At 52.9% G+C, this 19759-nt stretch overlaps 2 protein-coding genes and 1 long non-coding RNA gene across 7 annotated transcripts in view; 1 reads left to right on the top strand and 2 right to left on the bottom strand.

Annotated features, from left to right (window-relative positions):
• The window catches only part of Arhgef17 (Rho guanine nucleotide exchange factor 17), a 58448-nt gene extending 51498 nt beyond the window's left edge, over nt 1–6950 (bottom strand). The window contains exon 1 of the mRNA XM_046441911.2: nt 3353–6950. Within this exon, the coding sequence (XP_046297867.1) occupies nt 3353–6535 (3183 nt within the window). The 5' untranslated portion in view covers nt 6536–6950. The remainder of the gene's footprint in view (nt 1–3352) is intronic.
• Nucleotides 6951–7015: 65 nt separating this feature from the next.
• On the top strand, nt 7016–8357 carry LOC124091015 (uncharacterized). Its single transcript, XR_006851285.1, has 2 exons — nt 7016–7340; nt 7904–8357. It is a non-coding gene; the product is annotated as an uncharacterized LOC124091015 (long non-coding RNA).
• A 4554-nt stretch (nt 8358–12911) lies between these two features.
• P2ry6 (pyrimidinergic receptor P2Y6) overlaps nt 12912–19759 on the bottom strand; it is a 38404-nt gene continuing 31556 nt past the window's right edge. For all 5 annotated transcript variants that reach the window (XM_046441908.2, XM_046441905.2, XM_046441909.2 and 2 more), the window contains one exon: nt 12912–18911. In XM_046441908.2, the coding sequence (XP_046297864.1) occupies nt 17891–18877 (987 nt within the window). In that variant the 5' untranslated portion in view covers nt 18878–18911 and the 3' untranslated portion in view covers nt 12912–17890. The remainder of the gene's footprint in view (nt 18912–19759) is intronic.

The following is a 19759-nucleotide window of genomic DNA, read 5'->3' as shown; positions in this document are numbered from 1 at the left end:
TAGGTGATGTCCCCAACTATCCCTGAGCCCCTTCTCAGATGGCAGGCCAATTTCACCAAGAAACAGTCTCTTTACCTTAAGATACTGGTATGCTAAGATTCAGGGTGACTCCAACAGCCTCTGAGTCTAAGGCAACACTATAAGATGACCAAGCTTTCACACTAGAATGAAATAGCAGTGTCTGTCATATAGTAGGCATTTAATAAAAATGCTGGCCATTGTCACTGCCATTCCAATATGTTGAAGTTCCATGGGTTCATCCATCTGTGATTCTGAAACAAGCCGCTTCCTGTTTCTGGGCTAGAGACGTCTCATGTGTCAATGAGACACCAAGTACCTGAGTGCAGAAATGGACTACATGACTCCAAGTCTGGGGTAAGGGAAGCCTTGGTGCCGAGGGTGGCTGATCAGCTAGCTATTTTAGACCCAAGTGGAAGAAACCAAGAGAGTGGGAGAGGTTGAGCAGGGAGGCCCAAACAGCAACTTGCAAGAGGTGTTCAGACTAGATGCCATGAGCTGCCCCCTATTCTGTGGTCCTAGATCCCTTACAGCAACTGCAGAGAACTGTCTCTCTATTCCCTCCAGCCATGCCTCTTCCACCCTTGAGGCTCAGTCCTTCTTCCAGGGCCTCCAAGACCAAACAGTCTAACCTCCCACTGTACAGGTGGGAAAACTGAGACACAAAGAAGACTGTACAGGTCCAAAGTGAGTCAGAGGCTGGGCCACGTCTGGGTCTGAGCCTCCTGCCTCCCAGCAAGGGGGCAGCACCGCACCAAGGGTGACTATGGGTCTGGGCCCGGAGGCACCTGAGTGTGAGAACTTTCTGATAGTTTGAGGTCATGCCCGGGGTCCTCTTGGTCCCCACATTCTCTCCTATCAGTCCTGGTTGGGTTCACATTGGTTTCTGCCCCATAAGCAAGTAGTGACAGCTCCTCTCATCTCTTCTTATTCTGGAGCCCATACCATGCCATCTGTACCCACAGAGCAGGGAGTGGGACTAGAGCCCCACACCCTAGACAAGGGAACACTATCTCCTGAAGGAAGACCAACAGGAGGTGGTGGACAGCTGCTGCCCATTTTCATGGAGCCAGAAGGAAGGGGACAGCAGGATGGATTCAGACTAGCAGATGGGAGAACTTACAGGCTTTATGAGGAGATGGGGAACTCAGGCATGGTGAATGTCTTCTGAGCCTAGGTCACACTGAGACCTGTGCTCAGTAACCAGTGGAGAAACAGGGAGGAGGGACAAGCTTCACTGAGAAGCAGACGGGGCAGGGGAGCCTGTTTTTCCCTCTCTCCTGCTCCTAGGCATGAAATGATGAAACCACTCACTCACCTGCCAGGCAGTGACCATTAATCCCATTATACAGAAGGGGAAAACAAGGCACGGAGACAGCATGTGACAGATTCTAAGCCACACAGAGATCTGCAGCTGAGGCAGCTCCAACTCTGCTCTTCTAATTATACACTCACCAGTTCTTTCCCCTAAAGGGTAAGAGGGGACATGAAATGGGGCCTGGAAGAGTGGGAGGACTGGAGAGGCCAAGGGCTTGGAGGCCACAGACAGTCTGCTGTCAGGGCAGGGAGAAGTCTGCATGGCAGCTCCCCCACCTCAGAGTGCCCCAGTGCGTGGGGGAGGCCAAGGGAGGTGGGCAGGAGCAGTTCTGCGAAAACTCCCACCCCCTCCCTGATCTCAATGCCTCCCCTCAGGATCACTCCCACAGCATACAGGCTCCCTGAGTCCCTTGGTTTACTCCTGCGCTCTCCCGGCATAGCTCAGGATCCCAGAGGAGAGCATTACATGGGAAAGGAAGCTGGGGAGGGGGGACAGTACCCACAGCAGGAGCTGCCCCTGCTCTGACTTCCCTTCCCCCATCTTCCAAAAACAAAACTGGTAGTAGAGTGTAGGGCACCTGAGCTTCCCTAACAGGGCCTCAGAAGGAAGGACAGGTCCAAATCTCCCTCCCTCCTCCCATGGTGCTTGCTGACTCCACGGTGGCCTCCGTGAGGAACAGCAGAGCCAGGACCAGGGGGAAATGGAGCTGAGGAGAGAGAAACAAAGGGAACTGGAGTTCAGAGGGGCCGTGAGAGCGCTGGGAATGGGAGTGACCAAATTAGTCTAGGGTTTAGGGTTTCCAGGCTTCTCACAGTCAGGAACACAGTGAGAGCAAGGGCAGCGATTGACATAACCCCTGACCACCCCTGAGCTTAGTCCAGAAACCAAGTGCCTTGACTCTAGCCTCCAGTCTAGATGCCAGGACATGTGCAACTGTGAACCAATCTGAACCCACAGCCCCACCCCCAGAGATGGCTAAAGCCAGAAGGTAGAAGTGGGGGCCTCAAGGAGAGTGAGACCCCTAGGCCTGGGTCCTGGGGTGGGGTCATATCTCAAAATCACCAGAAAAGGGATATGGTGGAGAACAGAAGCAAGCAGTCAGGATGGGAGACCAGGGCCCCAAACTGACCCATGGAGGCAGCCCTGCCTCTGGGGGCCAGGACTAATCCAGACCTCTCTAAAGGCCCTTGCTGCCTAGCCTCCCTGCCTCCACCCTTCCCCAGCAGCCTCCATCTGGAAGCTCCTCTAATTGAAGAGGGAGGCTCTGGCAGAACTCAGGCCCCGAGAATGCTCCAACTCAAACCCACAGACTTCCTCCAATCTGCACAGTACTAACTAGATGAAAACACAGGCACCATCTTGTCCACATCCCTCCTGACCCAATTTTACAGATGGGGAGGTTAAGACCTAAGAAAGGCCAATGTCACACAACTAGGAATGAGCTGGGGCTAGAACCCTGAGTCCCTTCCACTACTCCACAGAGTAAGGCCTTAACTTCCCAATTCTCCCAGGCTCAGGAACAGACATTCTGACCCATCACAGGAAAGCCACAAAAGGAAAGGAAAACACATGCTAACTGTGGACCCCTGAGCCCAAACATCCAAGGGGAAGCCTTGCTGCCAACAGCTGAGCAACAAACCTCAGAGACAGAACTGATGTGTGCAGGATGTTGCCACCCTCACACACTTGGTGCATTCACAACAAAGACCCACATGGGAGTCTTGAAAGCCAGTCCCAGAGACACATGCAAAGGACTTGATAAGAACCTTTTGTCATCACTAGCACACCTTGGAGCAGCAGAGAACCTTCAGCATTAGCGCCAGCAGAAGCTGAGGCCTCCTTAGGGTCTGAGCAGACAGGAGCCTCTGTTACTAACACTCTTAATACTGCCAGGGCACTTCCAGGTCCAGTTAAGCGCCCTTGGACTTGGGCATCTGTCCAGTAAGTATATGCAAAAGGCTCCTGACAGGTTAGTGCCCACGGGGCCCCACTCAAAGGCCCCCATAAAGGACTTACCACCTGTGGCTTGCCGCAGAACTTGCTGGCTGGGGCAGGCTCATCTGGAGCTCGAACCACCTCAGAGGGCTTGGCCTCCACAGAGGGCGGTGCAATGGGAGTCAAGGGCAGGTCCACAGGAGCTGGAGCCGGGCCCTCACCAGAGTGGAGGGTCAGCATATACTGCTTGGTGACATCTTCAAGGGATGGAGCCTGCAATGTGGGGTGGGCTCCGGCAGGGAAGGCCACAGGCTCCAGAACAGCTACAGGGGGGCCAACAGAAGTCAGAGGCTTAGGCACCACAATAGGTGTGAAGGTGGCGGGCACGCTGGCATGGCGAACATGTTTGGAGGAAGGCCGAGCCTGAGTTAGGCTATCAATCTGGTCCTGATTTCCTTCCTCTCTCCGAAGCTCCTGGTGACTGCTCCGGGCTGGGCGCTTCTTGGAGCCTCGGCGGCTAAGCCGAGGGGATAGAACATCAGTCAGCTTGGGGTCAAGGTAGAAGCTGTGGTGGGCAGTGGAGGAGGCAGGCGGGGCCTCTGGTAGTGCCCGCTCAGACTGTGCCCGGCCCCTGGCAGGACCAGGGTCTTCTGGCTCTGCCCGCTGCTCTGCAAGAATAGGCTCACTGCTGGATGGAGGCAATGTAGGCTCAACTTCTCGGATGGGTTCCCCTCCAGGGCCCTCAAATCCAGGCCCAGCCAGCTCCCCACGACGGCTAGGGTCACTCAGAGATTTCTTCTTGGGGGCTTTGCCAGCAACCCTCTCTTCCCCCACACGTCCCAAAGCACCAGGCCCCTGAACAATGCTCTGAATGACCTCCTGATAACCCTTGCTCTCTTCACTGACCACTGACCAGTCACTGTGGCCACTGGTCAAGCCCTCATCCACAGCTGGGGTCACTGGAAGCCCTGTCTTAGAGCTTAGTGAGCCCAGGAGATTGCTGTCCACAGAGAACCCAGAGGGGTCTTCAGAGGTGGCAGTCCGATGGCGCTGTGGAATTGGGTCACTCAGGGACCTGTAGGCCTCACTTGCCTCCCCATTGCTCAGTTCAGTCCCACCAGGGCCTGAAGGTGGGACTTTGCGTCTCCTGCGGAGGGCACCTGGTGTGGGAGGGGTGTCAGTGGACACCAGGGCCCACCCACCCAGATTGTCTTCAGTCCCAGGGTCATAGTGGTTTGTTTGGGTTGAGGATGAAGAAAGAGGTCTCCACACTCCAGTAGTACCCAGGCTGCAAAACGCTGCCCCAGGAGGCTCGGGATCTGTCCCAATGCCCTCATCTGTCAGGTTGGACTCTGGGCCAGACAGCTCCTCCTGGGACCGCTGCCCTTGGGTCAGATTCCCTGCCCAGTCAGGGCTTCTGTGGGGAACATCACTTCCATCATCCTGCTGGGCACCCATACGCTGGATCTTCTCAAAAACTTGACGGGCCTCCTGCACATACTGATCCTGGACCACAAGTGGCAATGGGTCCTCCTCAGCACCAGAGCCTGCCAACAGGAGCTCAGAGGAGCTGGGTTTCAGGGCACTGGTACGGGTCAGGCGGCGGGCCATAGGCTTCTCAGAGCAGGTGAAGGACTTAGCCCTCCGAAGGGTGGCAGTCAAGTCCTTGAGTGTGGGGCGGGTGCCAGGTGATGCTGGAGTATGGGAGGGCGTGGGCTCAAGTTGCTCCACTGGGCCACCTGCTGATGGTGAGTCTCTACCATCTAGGAGGTTGTTCCCAGGGCCAACACTGGGCTTTCGGACCCTTAGCTCTGAAAGGTCTGAGCGCAGGAAGCTGAGCAGTGTCAGAGTCTCTGAGGCAATATCTGGATTGGACAGGGACTTCCTCTGCCGGCTCTTATCCAACTCCAATCCTCCATCCCTCAACATTCTGGTGGTGCCCACAGGCCCCTTGCTACGAGTTCGAACTTGGGGCCGCAGGAGCCCTTCCCCGGCTCCAAAGCTAGGGGAGCGGTACACGCCCCAGTTTCCAGAACTCCGGCCAGACCACAAGTCATCGTCCTTGAGAGTCTCTGTGCTAGAATAGCGGCTACTACCGCGGGAGCCCGCGGGGCTGGCCAGGTACGCTGGAAAGCTCACCTTGGCCACACGAAAAGCTCCTCCCACAGTGTCCGACATAGGCCGCAAGCCTTCCTGGGCACCTGAGACGCAAGACTGTGAGCTAATATCCCACTCCCGGGATGCCTCTTCACTAGGGACTCTTGGCGATGTAGGAGGTTCAGGACTCCTGACTCCCCCTGAGTCCATGTTGCCCAGATTTAACCCATCACTGTCGGGCCGGACGTCTTGATCCAACAGGGAGTTTGAAGGCCTGAGCCCCGGTCTCCCTCTACGGCGGTGGCCGCCCTCACCGTCTTGGTCCTCGTCACTGCCGGAGAAGTGTCCGCCATGGTAGGCCGGACTCTGAGCCCCAGGCTGCGGCGGCTGGCCCTCCTCTTCCTCCTCGCTGGAGCTGGCAGCCCGGCTGCGGCTGACAGGATAGGAGGAGGCGATGGAGGAGGAGGAGGAGCAGGAGGCCCGGGCCCCGGCCTGCGGTTGAGAGAAGCTATGCCAAGAATGTAAACCATCCGCCGGACGCTGAGCCCGCTCCTGTAGCTGTTGCTGCTGTCGCCGCCGCCTCCCCTCAATCCCCGGCCCCGGCAGTGGCCGCGCCGATCGCAGGCCCGCCAGGGGGAAGCACGTTCGAGGAGGTGGCGTCGGTGGCTGCCGGGGCTCCCGAGCTGGGGGCTCCCACGCAGCACCGTCGGGGTTGGGCGTAACCGAGGCCTCAGAGTCCGCACCCGGCCGCCTGGAGCCAGGGCCGCCGAAGAGCTTGCGCATCTCGGTGACGCTGGGCCAGGCCCCCCGGGCAGCGCCTTCGGCCGCTTCTTCCGCAGCCCCGGGAGAGACGCCCCCGTCTCGAACCCCAGCAGAATCGTCGTCCAGATGCGGCGCGTCGAAGCGCCGGGAGAGCTGGCGCACGGATGGCGAGAGGCTGCGGAGCGGGCGCGGCTGCGCGGGGGCGGCCGGGGGCCCCGACGCCAGCTTGGACACGCGCCGGGAGGGCTGGCCCGGGATGGCCGTGGCCGGCCGGCACGAGGCGCGGCGCCGCAAACCAGGGGTGTCCGTGTCCTCCTCCCTTGGTCCGGGTCCGCCGCTCCAGCGCTCCAGCAGTTTGAACGAGACACTGCGGTAAAGCGGGGGCCGGGGCGACCCGTCCGCCATGGCGGCAGCACTCACTCCGGGGGGGCTGGCCTCGGAAAGCCGCGGCCAACCCCCCCTCTGCCCCCGCTCCAAAGAAGCGCAGTGGCGGGAGTCGAAGGCCTGGGTCCTGCACCCGCCACGCGAGGGATTTGGGAGGGCGCAGAAATCTGAGCAGTGGTTTATCTGTCGCGGATCAAGTTTCTGCAGTCGCAGGAGGCAGCGGCTCCATCCCAGGCGGCCGCTCCCGCTTCAGCGACGAATTCCCGGCTGGTCCCTCGCCTCGGCCGGAGCGTCCGGGGACATCGTGGCTCCGCCGGGAAGGGATCCCAACACTCGGTTCCTCAGCTCTGCGGACGGCTTGCCTCCCCTCGCGCTCCCTCTCCAGCTCCCGCTCCCTCCCTCTAGACTGCTCTCTCCTGGCTCCCTTTTGTTGCAAATAAACTTTGTGGCAGAGGAAAGGGGGCGGGGGGCGGGGCCTCGCGCCCAAAAGAGGGGGTGGGCTCCGGGCGCGCGCGAGGCTGGGAGCCCGGAGGGGGTAGGGAATCGGGGAGGAGCTGAAGGAGAAACGAGATGCTTGAACACCGGAAGGCCGGCGAGACCCTCCAGAGAAGTCCCTCGGGAGCGCAGCGGGCCGAACTACTCCCCAGGCACACGCTCAGACAAACGCGAGCTCTGAACGTGGTCAGCTTCGCAGACACACAGCCGCAGTAGAGCACCCACCGCAGTTCAGCAGATTTTGCGCGGGAAGAACACCTTCTGTTTCTGCCCGAGGGGCTCCAACATGGCAACCTCGTACCCACAAACTCTAGTACACACCGATACGCAGGTACACGGAGAAACTCTCCAGTACGAGAAAGGGGTGGGATCTGGCGCGCGCGGTGGGGGGGGACGGGGGCGGGGCAAGCCGGCCCGCGTTCTTTGCTCCCGCTCCGCCCTTCACTCCGCCCAGGTCACGCCCCTTGTCCCACCCTCTGCGGCGAATCCTGCAACACCACGCCTACGTCCCACCCCTCACACTTTCAAACGCTCCACCAGTACTACCTCCCTGTGGCCTGTCCAATTCTGATGGTCCCTCAGAACTTGCTACCTATCCCAGAAGCCCCACCCCTGGGGGGTCATACCTCACCCAACTTTTCCAGCTGCCTTGCCTCCCACCTCCCGGGGTCCTCCCGGAGGCTTCTCTTCTCGATGCTCCGCCCTGCGCTTCTCCCCCTCTTCTCTTGAACTCCAGGGTACGTGGCTCTTGCGCCCTCTACCGGCCTGATCCTCCCAGGCCTCTGAGCCCTGGACAGATAAGCCACTTCTACCCCCAGCCATCGGAGAACTGGGAAGACTTCACTTCCTTTTATTTTTTTTTTTAAATATTTTAATATTTATTTTTTTTGACAGACACAACATCCTTGTTTGTATGTGGTGCTGAGGATCGAACCCGGGCCGCACACATGCCAGGCGAGCGCGCTACCGCTTGAGCCACATCCCCAGCCCCTTCACTTCCTTTTAGTGTTTCCAAGTCCGCTTAGTTTTTACAAACCTTCGCAAGGCTCCCTGTCCCTTCTTCGGCCTCACCCTCAAAAAGGGCTCCGACAGGAATGCTCTTGATTGCCCACTGCCAAATTTAAATTTCTTCCAGCGACTGCTCCATCCTGGCAAGAAACGTATAGGTTGTTTCTCCTGTTTCACACTAATCTACTTTGCTCCTTTGCCCGTCTGGCGAGTCTTTTTCGCGTATTCTGGAGCCACCTGCTTCCCCACTCTCTCCTGGCTGTTAGGTCCCTTTCATCCTCGCTGGCCCAATTTAAGCACAGGACTCCATCTGAATAAACGAAAATTTGCAGAACACCTATGATGTAGGGTAATATTGTTTCATTCATTTGATTTAATCCTCAAGCTACCCTTGGAGATAGATATTTTTGGAGAAGTGACTTTGACCAGTGTCAGGAAAAAATTCAGGAAAAAATGGCAGCTCCTGCTGACTCAAATTCAGATTTTAGGCAGGCATGGTGGTGGTGCATGCCTGTAATACCAACAACTGGGGATGCTGAAGCAAGAAGATCACAAATTTGAGGCCAGACAGGCAACTTAGCCAGACCCTGTCTCAAAAATAAAAAGGACTGGGAATGTAGCTCAGTGGTAGAGCACCTTTTGGTTCAATTCCCAGAACTGAAATATTATTATTATTATTATTATTATTATTATTATTAATATTCAGATTTTAGGGTATTCAAACACTGACAGTCTAACCTCACCCCAGATCCTGATAAAGTAGTTCTCTTTCATTTGAGCCCCCCAGCAGCCTTCTTCTCTTCCTTATTGGGCTGGAGCTCACCTTCCCTGGTAACAAAGGACAGCCTGAACTGCTCCATACTCCTTCAACCCTTCCCCAGCCCTCTATAGGCTGGTCAAACCTACCCTGGCCTTCCTACATCCATGCAGTAGCTGGGTGTCAGTGAAAGATGTGGTAAGTCAGCAATCTGTCTTACTCAGTCACCAGAGTGCCTATCAAAGAGACCTTAATGGGGCAGGACTAGGCTGGGAGGCTCCACTCAAGAGGAGAGGGACAGGATGTGGGTATAGGGCAGGACGGTGGACACTCAGTGATTATGGAAGGTCTTGCTTGCTGCTCACATAGTCCTCAAAATGGGAACTCATTCCCTACCCTCTGGGAAGCCCCTTGATTTGTGGGAAATCCCTGTAGGGAGAAAGTCTTTCCTTCCTGAGTTGAAACAAACCTCCAGTGAGTCCCTCATTCAACTTTGTCTCAGCTCAGCTTCAAAGGGACTGAGCAGTAAACACACTTTCTTCACCTGAAAATTGGTGAGCAAGGAAAAGAGCCTGCCCTGCCTAATGCCTCTCTGCCCTGCCTGGCTATGTGATTTTGGGTAAATCTCTGGGCTTCACTGGGTTTTAGTTGCCAGGTTTCCCCAAATGTGCCCTCTCTGACTCTGACATTTGAAGTCAGAGTCATTTTCCTTTAAAGTCTTTTCTTTCTGCTCTTTTGGGGCAAGTTTTGGGGTGTGTTTAGACTCTTATCCCAAGAGTTATTGTGTTCTCTCGTGATGATGGCTCCTACCATCTGAAATTTGTACTTTTCTAAGCTCCTTGATAGCCTGTTAAATTCTGCCTTCTTGTCAGTTCTGGACAGAGAGTCTAGTGGTCCTTATCCCATATCACAATTGGATAAATTGATGGAGACTCACCAGATTCTAGAGTCTTGTGGTAGCCTTTTGATTTGGCTCTAAGGTGAGCTTGCTGGGCTGGGCTTTGTTGGTGGTAGGGAGTGTAGTTTAAGGGTTGCTCGTGGGCCGTTGCCCAAAGGGAAGTTACCCACTCAGAGAGTGGCTTGCCTGCTTGCATTGCCTCAGGAGTTCTCCCACCCCAGTCTCTCGGGATCTAGGATGAGACTGTCATCTTCCAGAAACAGAAGGCATGAATGCTTTTAGCCCTGAAAAGGCTCATCTGGGAGGAAATGGGTGCACTGGGCCCCAGGGTGGAGCCAGGAACACTGCTAGAATATGAAGCCAGGCCTACCCTAGAAGTGCCCCCTTCCTTCTGTCCTCAGGCTCATCTATGAAGGGGGGAATGCAAATAAACCATCTACCCAGTTAGTCATGGTGACCCAGTGAGGTCAGAGTTCTAGAAGCCTTTGGAGAAATGAAGATGGGAAGGTTTAGATAGTCACCAATCACAGTCCATGACGGGCTTTGGGTACTTAAGAGGGTAAAGGGGGCTGATGTTTGGCTCAGTGATAGAGTGCTAGCCTAGCATGCATGAGGCACTGGGTTCAATCCTAAGCACCACATAAAAATAAAATAAAGATATTGTGTCCACCTAAAAGTAAGAAAAAGAGGGTAAAGGGTGAGTATGGGTCTTAAGACGAGTAAGGAGTCCCCCGTGAGAAATAAACTCCAGGAAGAAGCTGCTTAATGGGGAGTCTGGCTCCTGACTGCATTCCAAATCCAAATAGAAACCATCTGAAATTCCCCTGCTGGGCCTGATGGTGCACACTTGTAATCCTAGTGGCTAGGGAGGCTGAGGTAGGAGGATCACAAGTTCAAAGCCAGCCTCAGCAACTTAGCGAGGCCCTAAGCAACTCAGTGAGACCCTGTCTCTAAAGAAAATTCAAAAAAGGGCTGGGGATATGGCTCAGTGGTTAAGTACCCCTGGGTTAAATCCCAGTACCAAAATAATAATAATAATAATAATAATAATAATAATAATAATAATAATAATATCTTCCTGAATAATTAATTAGACCTCAAGTGCACAGGATTGGATTATTTATAATCTTTTTGTTCATGATGTATTCTTTTAAATTTTTTTTTATATTTTTGAGTACCTGGATTGAACTCAGGGGCACTCAACCACTGAGCCACATCCCAGCCCTATTTTTTATTTTTTATTTAGAGACAGGGTCTCACTGAGTTGCTTCACTCCTTGCTTTTGCTGAGGCTGGCTTTAAATTTGAGATCCTCCTGCTTTAGCCTCCCAAGTTTCTGGGATTACAGGCATGCACCACTGTGCCCAGCTCAATTATTTAATTGGCACTCACCAAACAAAAACAACTAGCATCTTTCCAATAACCTACATGTCATTCTATAAGCCCCCAGCTGCCCCACTGCCTAGGGTAACCCTCATCTCAAATCTTCTCCCAGCATTCTTTTGCTTTCCTTTTTGTGTGATTTTATTGTATTTGCATATTCTCTCAAATGATATATTTTCACTTTAGTTGTTTTAACTTTTTTATTATAAAAGGGGCATGTTGCTGTATATAATATGGGAGACTTTTCCCCCTTAATATTATACTGCTAAGATGCATCCATATCATTGCACATTTGTGTGGTTCATTCTGGCTGTACACAGTATTCCAATGTGTGAGCATAGCTGTGTCAGGGTTCCCTGTCTTGCTGATGGACACCTGGGTATTTGCTGGGTGTGGTGCAGACTCCAGGGCACATGAAAGGAAATGGTGGGCCCACTTTATAAGCATATCAAGCTGGGATTGAAAATCTCTTCTCTGTTTTTGGATCATCTGTGTTTTTTGTTGTTTATTTATTTAATTTGAAGTGCCTTTTTGTGTTTCTTGCCCATTCTTCTAGTAATTTTTGGTAATTTATGAAATTTCTGCTCCAGCTTTTCCATCCTCAGTACCCTGGCAGCTAGGGGAAGGCTGGTAGTATTGTCACTGAATTACAGATAAGGAAAAGTTTAGAGAAATTAAGGAACTTGTTTGGACTCCCAGAGTCCAAACACCCCTCTGCACTAAGCCCAGTCCTTCTGAGACCATATTGCCTCAGTTAAGGAACCTTTTGTACCCTTCAAATAAGGTCACCCCACCCCCAGCTCCCAGTATCTTTGGGCCACCCACCATTCCATGACCTTGTCACCTCCCTAGTGAGACCTTCCTTGTTGACTGACCCTCTTTATATTCTAAGCTGTCCTCCCCAGCTGTAATGATCTAGATATATGTGTTTATTCATTATTGCCTATCTCCACCATCAGACCCACTGCCCACTATGATGCTTGGCATACAGTAGTTGTTCAATAAACGTTTATTGGATGAACTGTTTCTTTGTTTGCACCGCTAAGCCCCCAGATTCTTTCCTAAGGAAGGGTCTGGATCTGAGTTCATCTCAGAGATACATAGTGTCTTCTAGACAAACAAATGAGGAAGGAAGGTGGCAACAGCATCCATTGCTAGGACAGATCCAGTGTCCTGGGGTTTTTCCTGTTTGGAATGGGAATCTCCCTGAGATGGGCCTTAATTTCTGATTCTCTAGCTCCCCAGTCCTTGACTCCCACTCCCCTGGCTCCCTGTCATCAAGTGCTGAGAGCCGACACTCTAAGGTCTTTGCCCTGGAAGCTAGTTCTCAGGTCCTTCCTGTCTTCTTTCTTGTGGGGAGCTGCCCTGGATGAACACGCCTTTAAATCCTGATGCCCCAGGGTCCTGAACAATTATTGCATTCAGCAGTAACAAGGGCGTTACCCCAGCTGGAATAACAAGGTGTGGCTCCAGGTGTAGGTGTCACCGCTGGGGTTGAGTTACACTCACCTGTTCCTTTGTAATCCTACCCATTCTGACTTTTTTTTTTTTATAGAATGTTCTAAGAAATAGTGTCCCCCCAAATAAAAGCCCACTTCTGAAGAACGTGTTTGTCCTCTCTCTCTCTCTCTCTCTCTCTCTCTCTCTCTCTCATTAGCCTCTTGTGACCTTCTCTTGCCCCTCTTCTTGGGGAGCCTGAGGCCGGGTTACAGGGACACTGTAAATTCACACAAGTGACTTTAGTTCAGTCCGCCCCCAACCCCACTGGTCAGGGGCGGCACCTTCACTCCCCACCTCCACTTCCCCCTTCCAGCCCATCTGTGTTAGGCAGCTTTGCATCACTGTGATCAGAAAAACTTAGAGGAGGACAAGTTTATTTGGGGATTATGATTCCAGAGAAATGATGGCCAGTGGTCCATAGATGGCCAATTCCATTGCTCCAGGCCCAAGATGAGGCAGAAAAACATGGTGGAAGGGCTTGGCAGAAGAGTGCTGCTTACCTCCTAGTGCAGGAAGCAAAGAGAGGAGGGAGAAGGGGCCACCGGGAAGATGGGCCTTTCCGGGGAATGTACCCAATGACCCACCTCCTCTAGCCAAGCCCCATCTGCCTATAGTCAGTCCATTCCAACTGGAACAGACTGATTGTATTACAGCTCTCATATTCCTATCATTTTACATCTGAATATGGCTACATTAACGCAGGACCTCTTGGGAGGGGACACCTCATTTCCAAGCTGTGATACACTCCCTCACAAACTCCACTGCTCCATCATGCCACCACAGTTTAGAGACCTCCAGGCCCCTGCCTTCCACCTCCTTGGCTTCCTCTTCCACAGCCTGCTACTGTTGGAGTTTCCAGGACTCTAAACAGGGGCCCTCTGTTCTCACTCTCCCCCAGGAAGCCTATGCACACCCTTGGCCTCAAGTCACACTGGGGCTGTCCCCTTCCCAGGATTTGCACATTTTCAGGAATTGTTTTCCTGGGTGTCTTCAGAGAGTTGGCTCCTAGCTCCCACTAGGGTGAGGCCTTGCCCTCTGCCCAGACCCTGACCCTGATCCTAGACCCTGACCCACACCCCAGTCCCAGCCAGGCTTCCACCTAGGTCCACCAGCTCAGGATGGAATCTAAGGGAATTAGTTTTGACTGTGGGCGACAAATGCCTAAAAAACTATTTTTTTTTTAAGTATTTATTTCTCATGTAAAAGTTCAGATTAGAATGGTTGGAGACCCAAGCTGCTCCCAGCTTCTTACTCTACCAGCCACAGAAGGGGCCCTTGCCCTCACTGTCCAAGATGGTACCCCAATTGTCCTCTCTACCTTGTAAACAATAAGAAGGGGCAGGGGTGAGGGCAAAGACTCCACCGGTCTCTAAAAATACTCCTCCTTCCTCATATGAAACTTTCTTTGGGCGCTTTGTTGAAATCCGGTTGCTAGGAGTAAGCCACTGGTATGCCTAGCTGCAAGAGTCTGGGGAGTAAAGTTTTCATCCTAGGAGGCCATGTGCCTAGCTAAAGGGGAGAAGTGATATTGTGGTTGGCCTCCAGCTGCCTCTGTTACACCTTCTTGGGGACCCCAGTTACTGGGACTGTGCAGGGGAGGTGTACCTGAATAGCAGGTGAAGAAAGGGAGGGGAAAGAGGATGAAGAGGGGGAACCCAGTATTTTATAAAAAGGCTGTGTGACCTTGACCCTTGACAAGTTAGTTCCAACACTGTGACCTCAGTTTCCCCATCTGTCACAGGAGGTATTATAATGGGTAAATGAGAAAATGTGTGTAAAGCACATTGCTTGGTGCCCGGGACCCACAGGGCCCAGTAAATAGGCCTTGATATCAATGAAGGACTTTTCTGGACTGGCACCAAAGCCCTCACTCTCAGCTTCAACGTGGGTCACTATACCACCTATCCCTCCTCCAACAGCTTGCAGGCCTTTGCCTATACTCTCTCTTGCACCAGGGATACCCTTAACCCCTCTCCTCCCACCAGGTTTCATTACAAAGCCTAATGGCCCTGCCCCATCCCCCAGGAGATCTCCAACTCAAAGGAGAGTCACCTTGGACCTTTCTAAACCCACATTTTAGGCCTTTCTGAACCACATCCAGGTGCCTCACCACACTACCTCCTTACTCCCTCTGTGTCCCCTCTGTCTCCCATCCCAGGGAGCGGAGCATCCCCAGGGTCAGCCCCAGCTCCCACCCCAACATTGATGTGCTCTGCGTTAAAGTAAGGAGGAAAGAAAGGGTGGGAAAGAGAAAGGAGACAAAGGGAGAGAGAGGGAAAGGGGCACTCAAGCCCCCACACAGCATCTGGAGTCCTTGGTACTGGCATGCAACAAATGGTTTTTCTTTCTTATCAGAACAGATGGGGTTTGCGAATTATAGTCCTTATTCTGGAAAAAGTGTGAAGAGCTTTTTTTCCTTAAAAGACTCTGCCTCCTAGAGAAAGTATTGCAAATCCTTACTTAAAGCCAACTGTTTAGAAACCTCCTGTGGCTGTTCCTAGAGAGAGAGAGAGAGAGAGACTCTGCAGGAACTTGTGTTCCAAAAGGCAAAATAATTATAATAGTAACATTCATTGCATGCTTATTATGTTGCAGGGACTGTTTCACACATATTAATTAATTTAATATTCACAACAATTTGCAAGTCAGGTATTATTATCCCAATTGTTCAGTTGGGGAACTGAGGCACAAAGGGGTTTATTGAGTAACTTACCTAGAGTAACATAGCTAGTAAATGGTAGAATCTGGATGCATACTCAGGTGGCCTGGTTGGGGCTCTGTACCCTCTATGATACTTTGCCTCACTAAGGGAAGCTGGGAAAGCAATTTACCTGTGGCCTACAACTTCCAATCCTGGAAAAGTAACCAACACATCACAGCTCCTGTAGCTGGCTGGGACAGTAACCTGGCCCTCTCAACAGGGCTCAGTCAGGCTTCTGCTTGTGGTTGCCCACATTCCCTATTGAACAGGCTGGATGCAAGGTGGGTAACATCTGACCTGCTTGGTACCCATTGCATCCTATGGGGAATTGAAAACACCCTGTCTTCTAATGTCCCCACACATCTCTCTCACTGTGGCCAAAAGAATACAAAGTTCTTCCTGTCCAAATTACCAGCTTCTCCAGTAAGGACAGTAAGTAGATTCCCAAGGTGGGTTGGGCCTGTTTTTTTCTCTTCCTCAACCATCTACAAATACACCTCTGACAGTGTTAGGAGTTAAATTTCCTGAAACCCTTCTCTGGATGTCCCTGTTACTCGGCAACCTTGGAGATTACAGAGGGCTTAAAGATTTTTCCAGAACTCACTCACAGTTCTTCTCCAGCCCTGTTCTTCTGCCCTCTCCTCTCCCAGCTCTACCTTCTGAAATGGAGGACTCCTTGCTTATATAGCTGTCTGTTGCACCAGCAGCCAAGGGCAGGCTAGATGGTTCCACATGAGAGAAACTTGTCTGGGAGGACTGCAGGGGAAGGAGGGTTGGTTTAGGGTGGGGAAGAGAAACCAGAACAGAGGATGAGGAGCCCCAGAGCAATGGTCAGGGAAAGTGCTGGGGGAGAGGTGGGGATGAGGACTTGGGCCCTTGATTTCACTTTCCTGCCTCCTTGAGTTGCCTGCAGTAAAGATGCCTTTCGGCTTTGTACTGAGATCTTAGAGACTTAGATCTGTGTTTGAGGCGCCTCCACAGGGGATAGCAAGGCAGCCTTCTAGGCTCCGACAGGTCAAAATGAGGGACCCGAGAGGACAGGTGTGGAACACAGCAAGGACAGTCTGCCATGAGACCAGGGCTTCCCAGGCACAGGACCTCCGGGTCGCAGCCTCCTGGCGGCCCTAAGTCTTCTCAAGTTTTTGGCTTCTGCTTTTAGAATGATGCAGTGTTGAAGTGCTGTTTCCCCTCTCTTGGGGGGTCATGGTGGTGCCCAGGCCCCGAGGATATCCTTGTCTTGAGATCCACTTTGGAAGAGGCAATGAAGGGGAGGTGGCTCTGGGCTTTTCTTAGCAGGTAATGCTCTGGCCCCACAGCTCCTTTTCTGGGCGCTGGTCCTGTATACAAGCTTTCAGGTTTAATTGCTTTACAGCCATACTCAGCTGATTGCTACTTCGAGGCTTTGTGCCCACAGTGCCTTCCACCAGTGCCTTCTCTTCTAAGAAGTGTCCCCCATTCCTCTCCCTGCTGAGCTTGCAGCACCTTGCCACCTCCTGTCCTTGTCTGGAGAGTGGCTGTGGGACACATGGAGTCCACATGCCCTGCTCCTTAGTGCTCAGCCCAGTTGCCCCAGGGCAGAGCCCAGCAGGAGACTGGCCCAGGTTGTACTAAAGTGTCCCCACCTCATCTGCTGAACTCCTACTCAACCTTTGCCATCTGGCTCAGATGGCCCTTTCCTAGAGGGATCTTTCCTAACACCTTAGCCTGGGTCATGAGATCTTCTGGGCACCCCTCCTCCAGTTATGCCTCTGTCTATCCCAGCCTTGATATCACTGTGTCTGTGTTTGCACCTCCAGGACCTGGGAGCCTGTATGGGGCAGGGCTGGGTCTGGTTCTTCTGGAGCCTCAGAACCACCCAGGTCTCAGTAAATGTTTGCTAAATAAATGGGATTTGGTTCCTCTTCACCAGAGAGCTTTCATTCATCTTTTAAAACCCAGCTCAAATTCCACTTCCTGGAAGCTCTCACTTCCTTGTGCATCTTCCCTCATCCCCTTCATCCGGGACTCCACAGATGTACTCCAGCGCAGCATACAGTACAAAGCCTCTGTTACAGTACATGTCACACTATATTTCTATGAGCAGCTTAACATGGTTTTCCTTTTTCTTTTTTGGCACCAGGGATTGAACCCAAGGGCACTCAATCACTGGGCCACATCCCCAGCTCTTTTTTTTAAAATTATTATTATTTTTTTTTTATTTTGAGACAGTCTTGCTAAGTTGCTTAGGGACTCTCTAAGTTGCTGAGACTGGCTTTGAACTTGTGACTGTCCTGCCTTGACCTCCTGAGCTGTTGGGATTACAGGTGTATGCCATTGTCCCCGGCAACAATCTTTTTGTTTGGTTTTGGCAATGCTGAGAATTGAACTCAGGGCTTCATGCATGCCAGGCAAGTGCTCTACAACTAAGCTACATCCCCAACCTTTAGCATGGTTTTTTTTTTTAACTGTCTATGACTGACTGGAAGCTTCTGGAGGCCCAGGCCTCTTGGTCTCTGTGACCACAGAGAGATCTGGGGTCTTCAAGGGGCTATCTGTGACTAGTTGAGTTACATTTTAACTCTCTGTGTGGTTTGGGGTTGGTGGAACTTCTGGTGTCCTGGCCACAGGCACGGCCCTGGGTTCCGCCTAGGAAGACTCAGCCACCCTGCCTCTGCCACTTGGCTGTGAGTTTCTGCATGAGCTCATGAGGCCGCCGGCGGAACTTGTGCAGGGTGAAGTAGAAGAGGATGGGATCCAGAACGCTGTTGGCACTGGCGAAGGGCCTTGTACCTTTGTAGGCAGCGGCGAAGGTCTCCAGGACAGGGCAGGAGACGCCGGAGGTAGAGCGCACCGCCAGGTAAGCCGTCTTGGTGATGTGGAAAGGCAGGAAGCTGATGGCAAAGGCAGCCGCGACCACCACAGCCATGCGGGCAGCCTTGCCACGCCGCTCCTGGGCCACGGGCCCTGCAGGGCCATCCTGGCGGCACAGACGGCGGGCCAGGCAGCAGTAGCAGGCCAGCAGGGCTGCAAAGGGCAGCAGGAAACCGATGACCGTGAGGGCCATACCGTAAGGCATGTAGCGGGCTGCCAGGGCGGGTGGGCTCAGGTCATAGCAGACGGTGCGGTTCCGCTGGATGCCTGTGGCAGCAAAGATGGCAGTGGGTAGGCACTGGGCTGTCACCACCAGCCACACAGCTCCACACACCAGCCAGGCAGCCCGGCGGCCCCCCCGCTTGTGCCAAGGTGCTAGGGGGTGGCAGATGCCCAGGTATCGCTGGAAGCTGATGCAGGTGAGGAAGAGGATGCTGCCGTGCAGGTTGGCATAGAAGAGGAAGCGTACCAGGCGGCAAGCCAGGTCTCCAAAGGGCCAGTGGTCACCCTGGGCATAGTTATAGATGAGCAAGGGCAGGGAGCAGGCATACAGGAGGTCAGCCAGGGCCAGGTTCAAGGTGTACACAGCTGTGCGAGTCAGAGCCCGGCGGGACGTGCAGATCTGGGCAATGACACAGAGGTTGAGTGGCAGGCCTGCTACTAGTACCACTGAGTACACAGGTGGCAGCAGCAGCCGCTTGAAGTCCTCGCGGTAGACGCAGGTGGTGGGTGGCAAGCCCTGGGCCTGGATTGTGCCATTGTCCCACTCCATTTCTGCCCAGCTGGGCTTCCTACATTTGGAGAGGCTGGGGAAACAAAACACAGTTTGTCAGTGACATGCTCACCAACCACCAGTAGGCCTTGGCCCTCTCTGGGCCTCCATCTCTCTATCTGGACAATTAGAGCACTAACTTTGTCATCTCTTATACTTACCACCTCATTGAGGCCCCACATAGCTCTCACTTCAGGGAAACTTACTGTACAATGAAGCTCAAACCTGGGAGAAATCCAATTTACTTTTATTCTATAGTATTTATTTCCCATCAGCCTTCCTAGGGAACTTCTATTCATCCTTCAAAACCCTGGTCATGTGTCTCCTTCTTTGTTAGTAGAAGTTGATGAACATGGGTTTGAAACCCAGCTCTGCTGCTTACCTTGGGATAGTTATCTAACTTCTCTGAGTCTCAGTTTCCTCATCTGTGAAATGGGGGAAATGCTGCACTCACCTTTAAGTCCCTAAGTCATGCTATCTAGGGCTTCCCCTGAGCTCCCTAGGGTATGGAGATTGTGGTTATGGTGGATCTACCTGTCTCTCACAGACTGAGGAATTTCTGAGAAGTGCCAGGTTTGGTGCCTCTCTGTATCTTAGAGCCAGACCTGGGGTCCAGGGCAGAGAGGTTCCTGGTATCTTTTAGTTAACCCATTTGAATGATCCACACATCATGAGCTTACTGAGGACAGCTCCAACTTCCTCAGTCTGAATTCCACCTTCCAAAAGCCATGTTCTTGATTTGGTAGCAGCCTCCTCACCTGTAAAGTAGGGCAAGGAGGTGACCCAGGGCATCCCTAAGGTTTCTTTCCAATTGACTTGAGGATACCAAGGTAGGACTAGCAAAGGTGGACGCCACAGCGCCCCCTGGTGTCCGTAGTGAAA

The sequence above is a fragment of the Marmota monax genome, unplaced genomic scaffold (genome assembly GCF_021218885.2).
Source record: "Marmota monax isolate L192 unplaced genomic scaffold, Marmota_monax_Labrador192_F-V1.1 WCK01_AAM20220418_F8-fsc00068, whole genome shotgun sequence".
NCBI classification, from domain to species: Eukaryota; Metazoa; Chordata; class Mammalia; order Rodentia; family Sciuridae; genus Marmota; species Marmota monax.
Note: the sequence above shows the minus strand (reverse complement) of the source record. Positions and strands in the feature narration are given on the sequence as shown.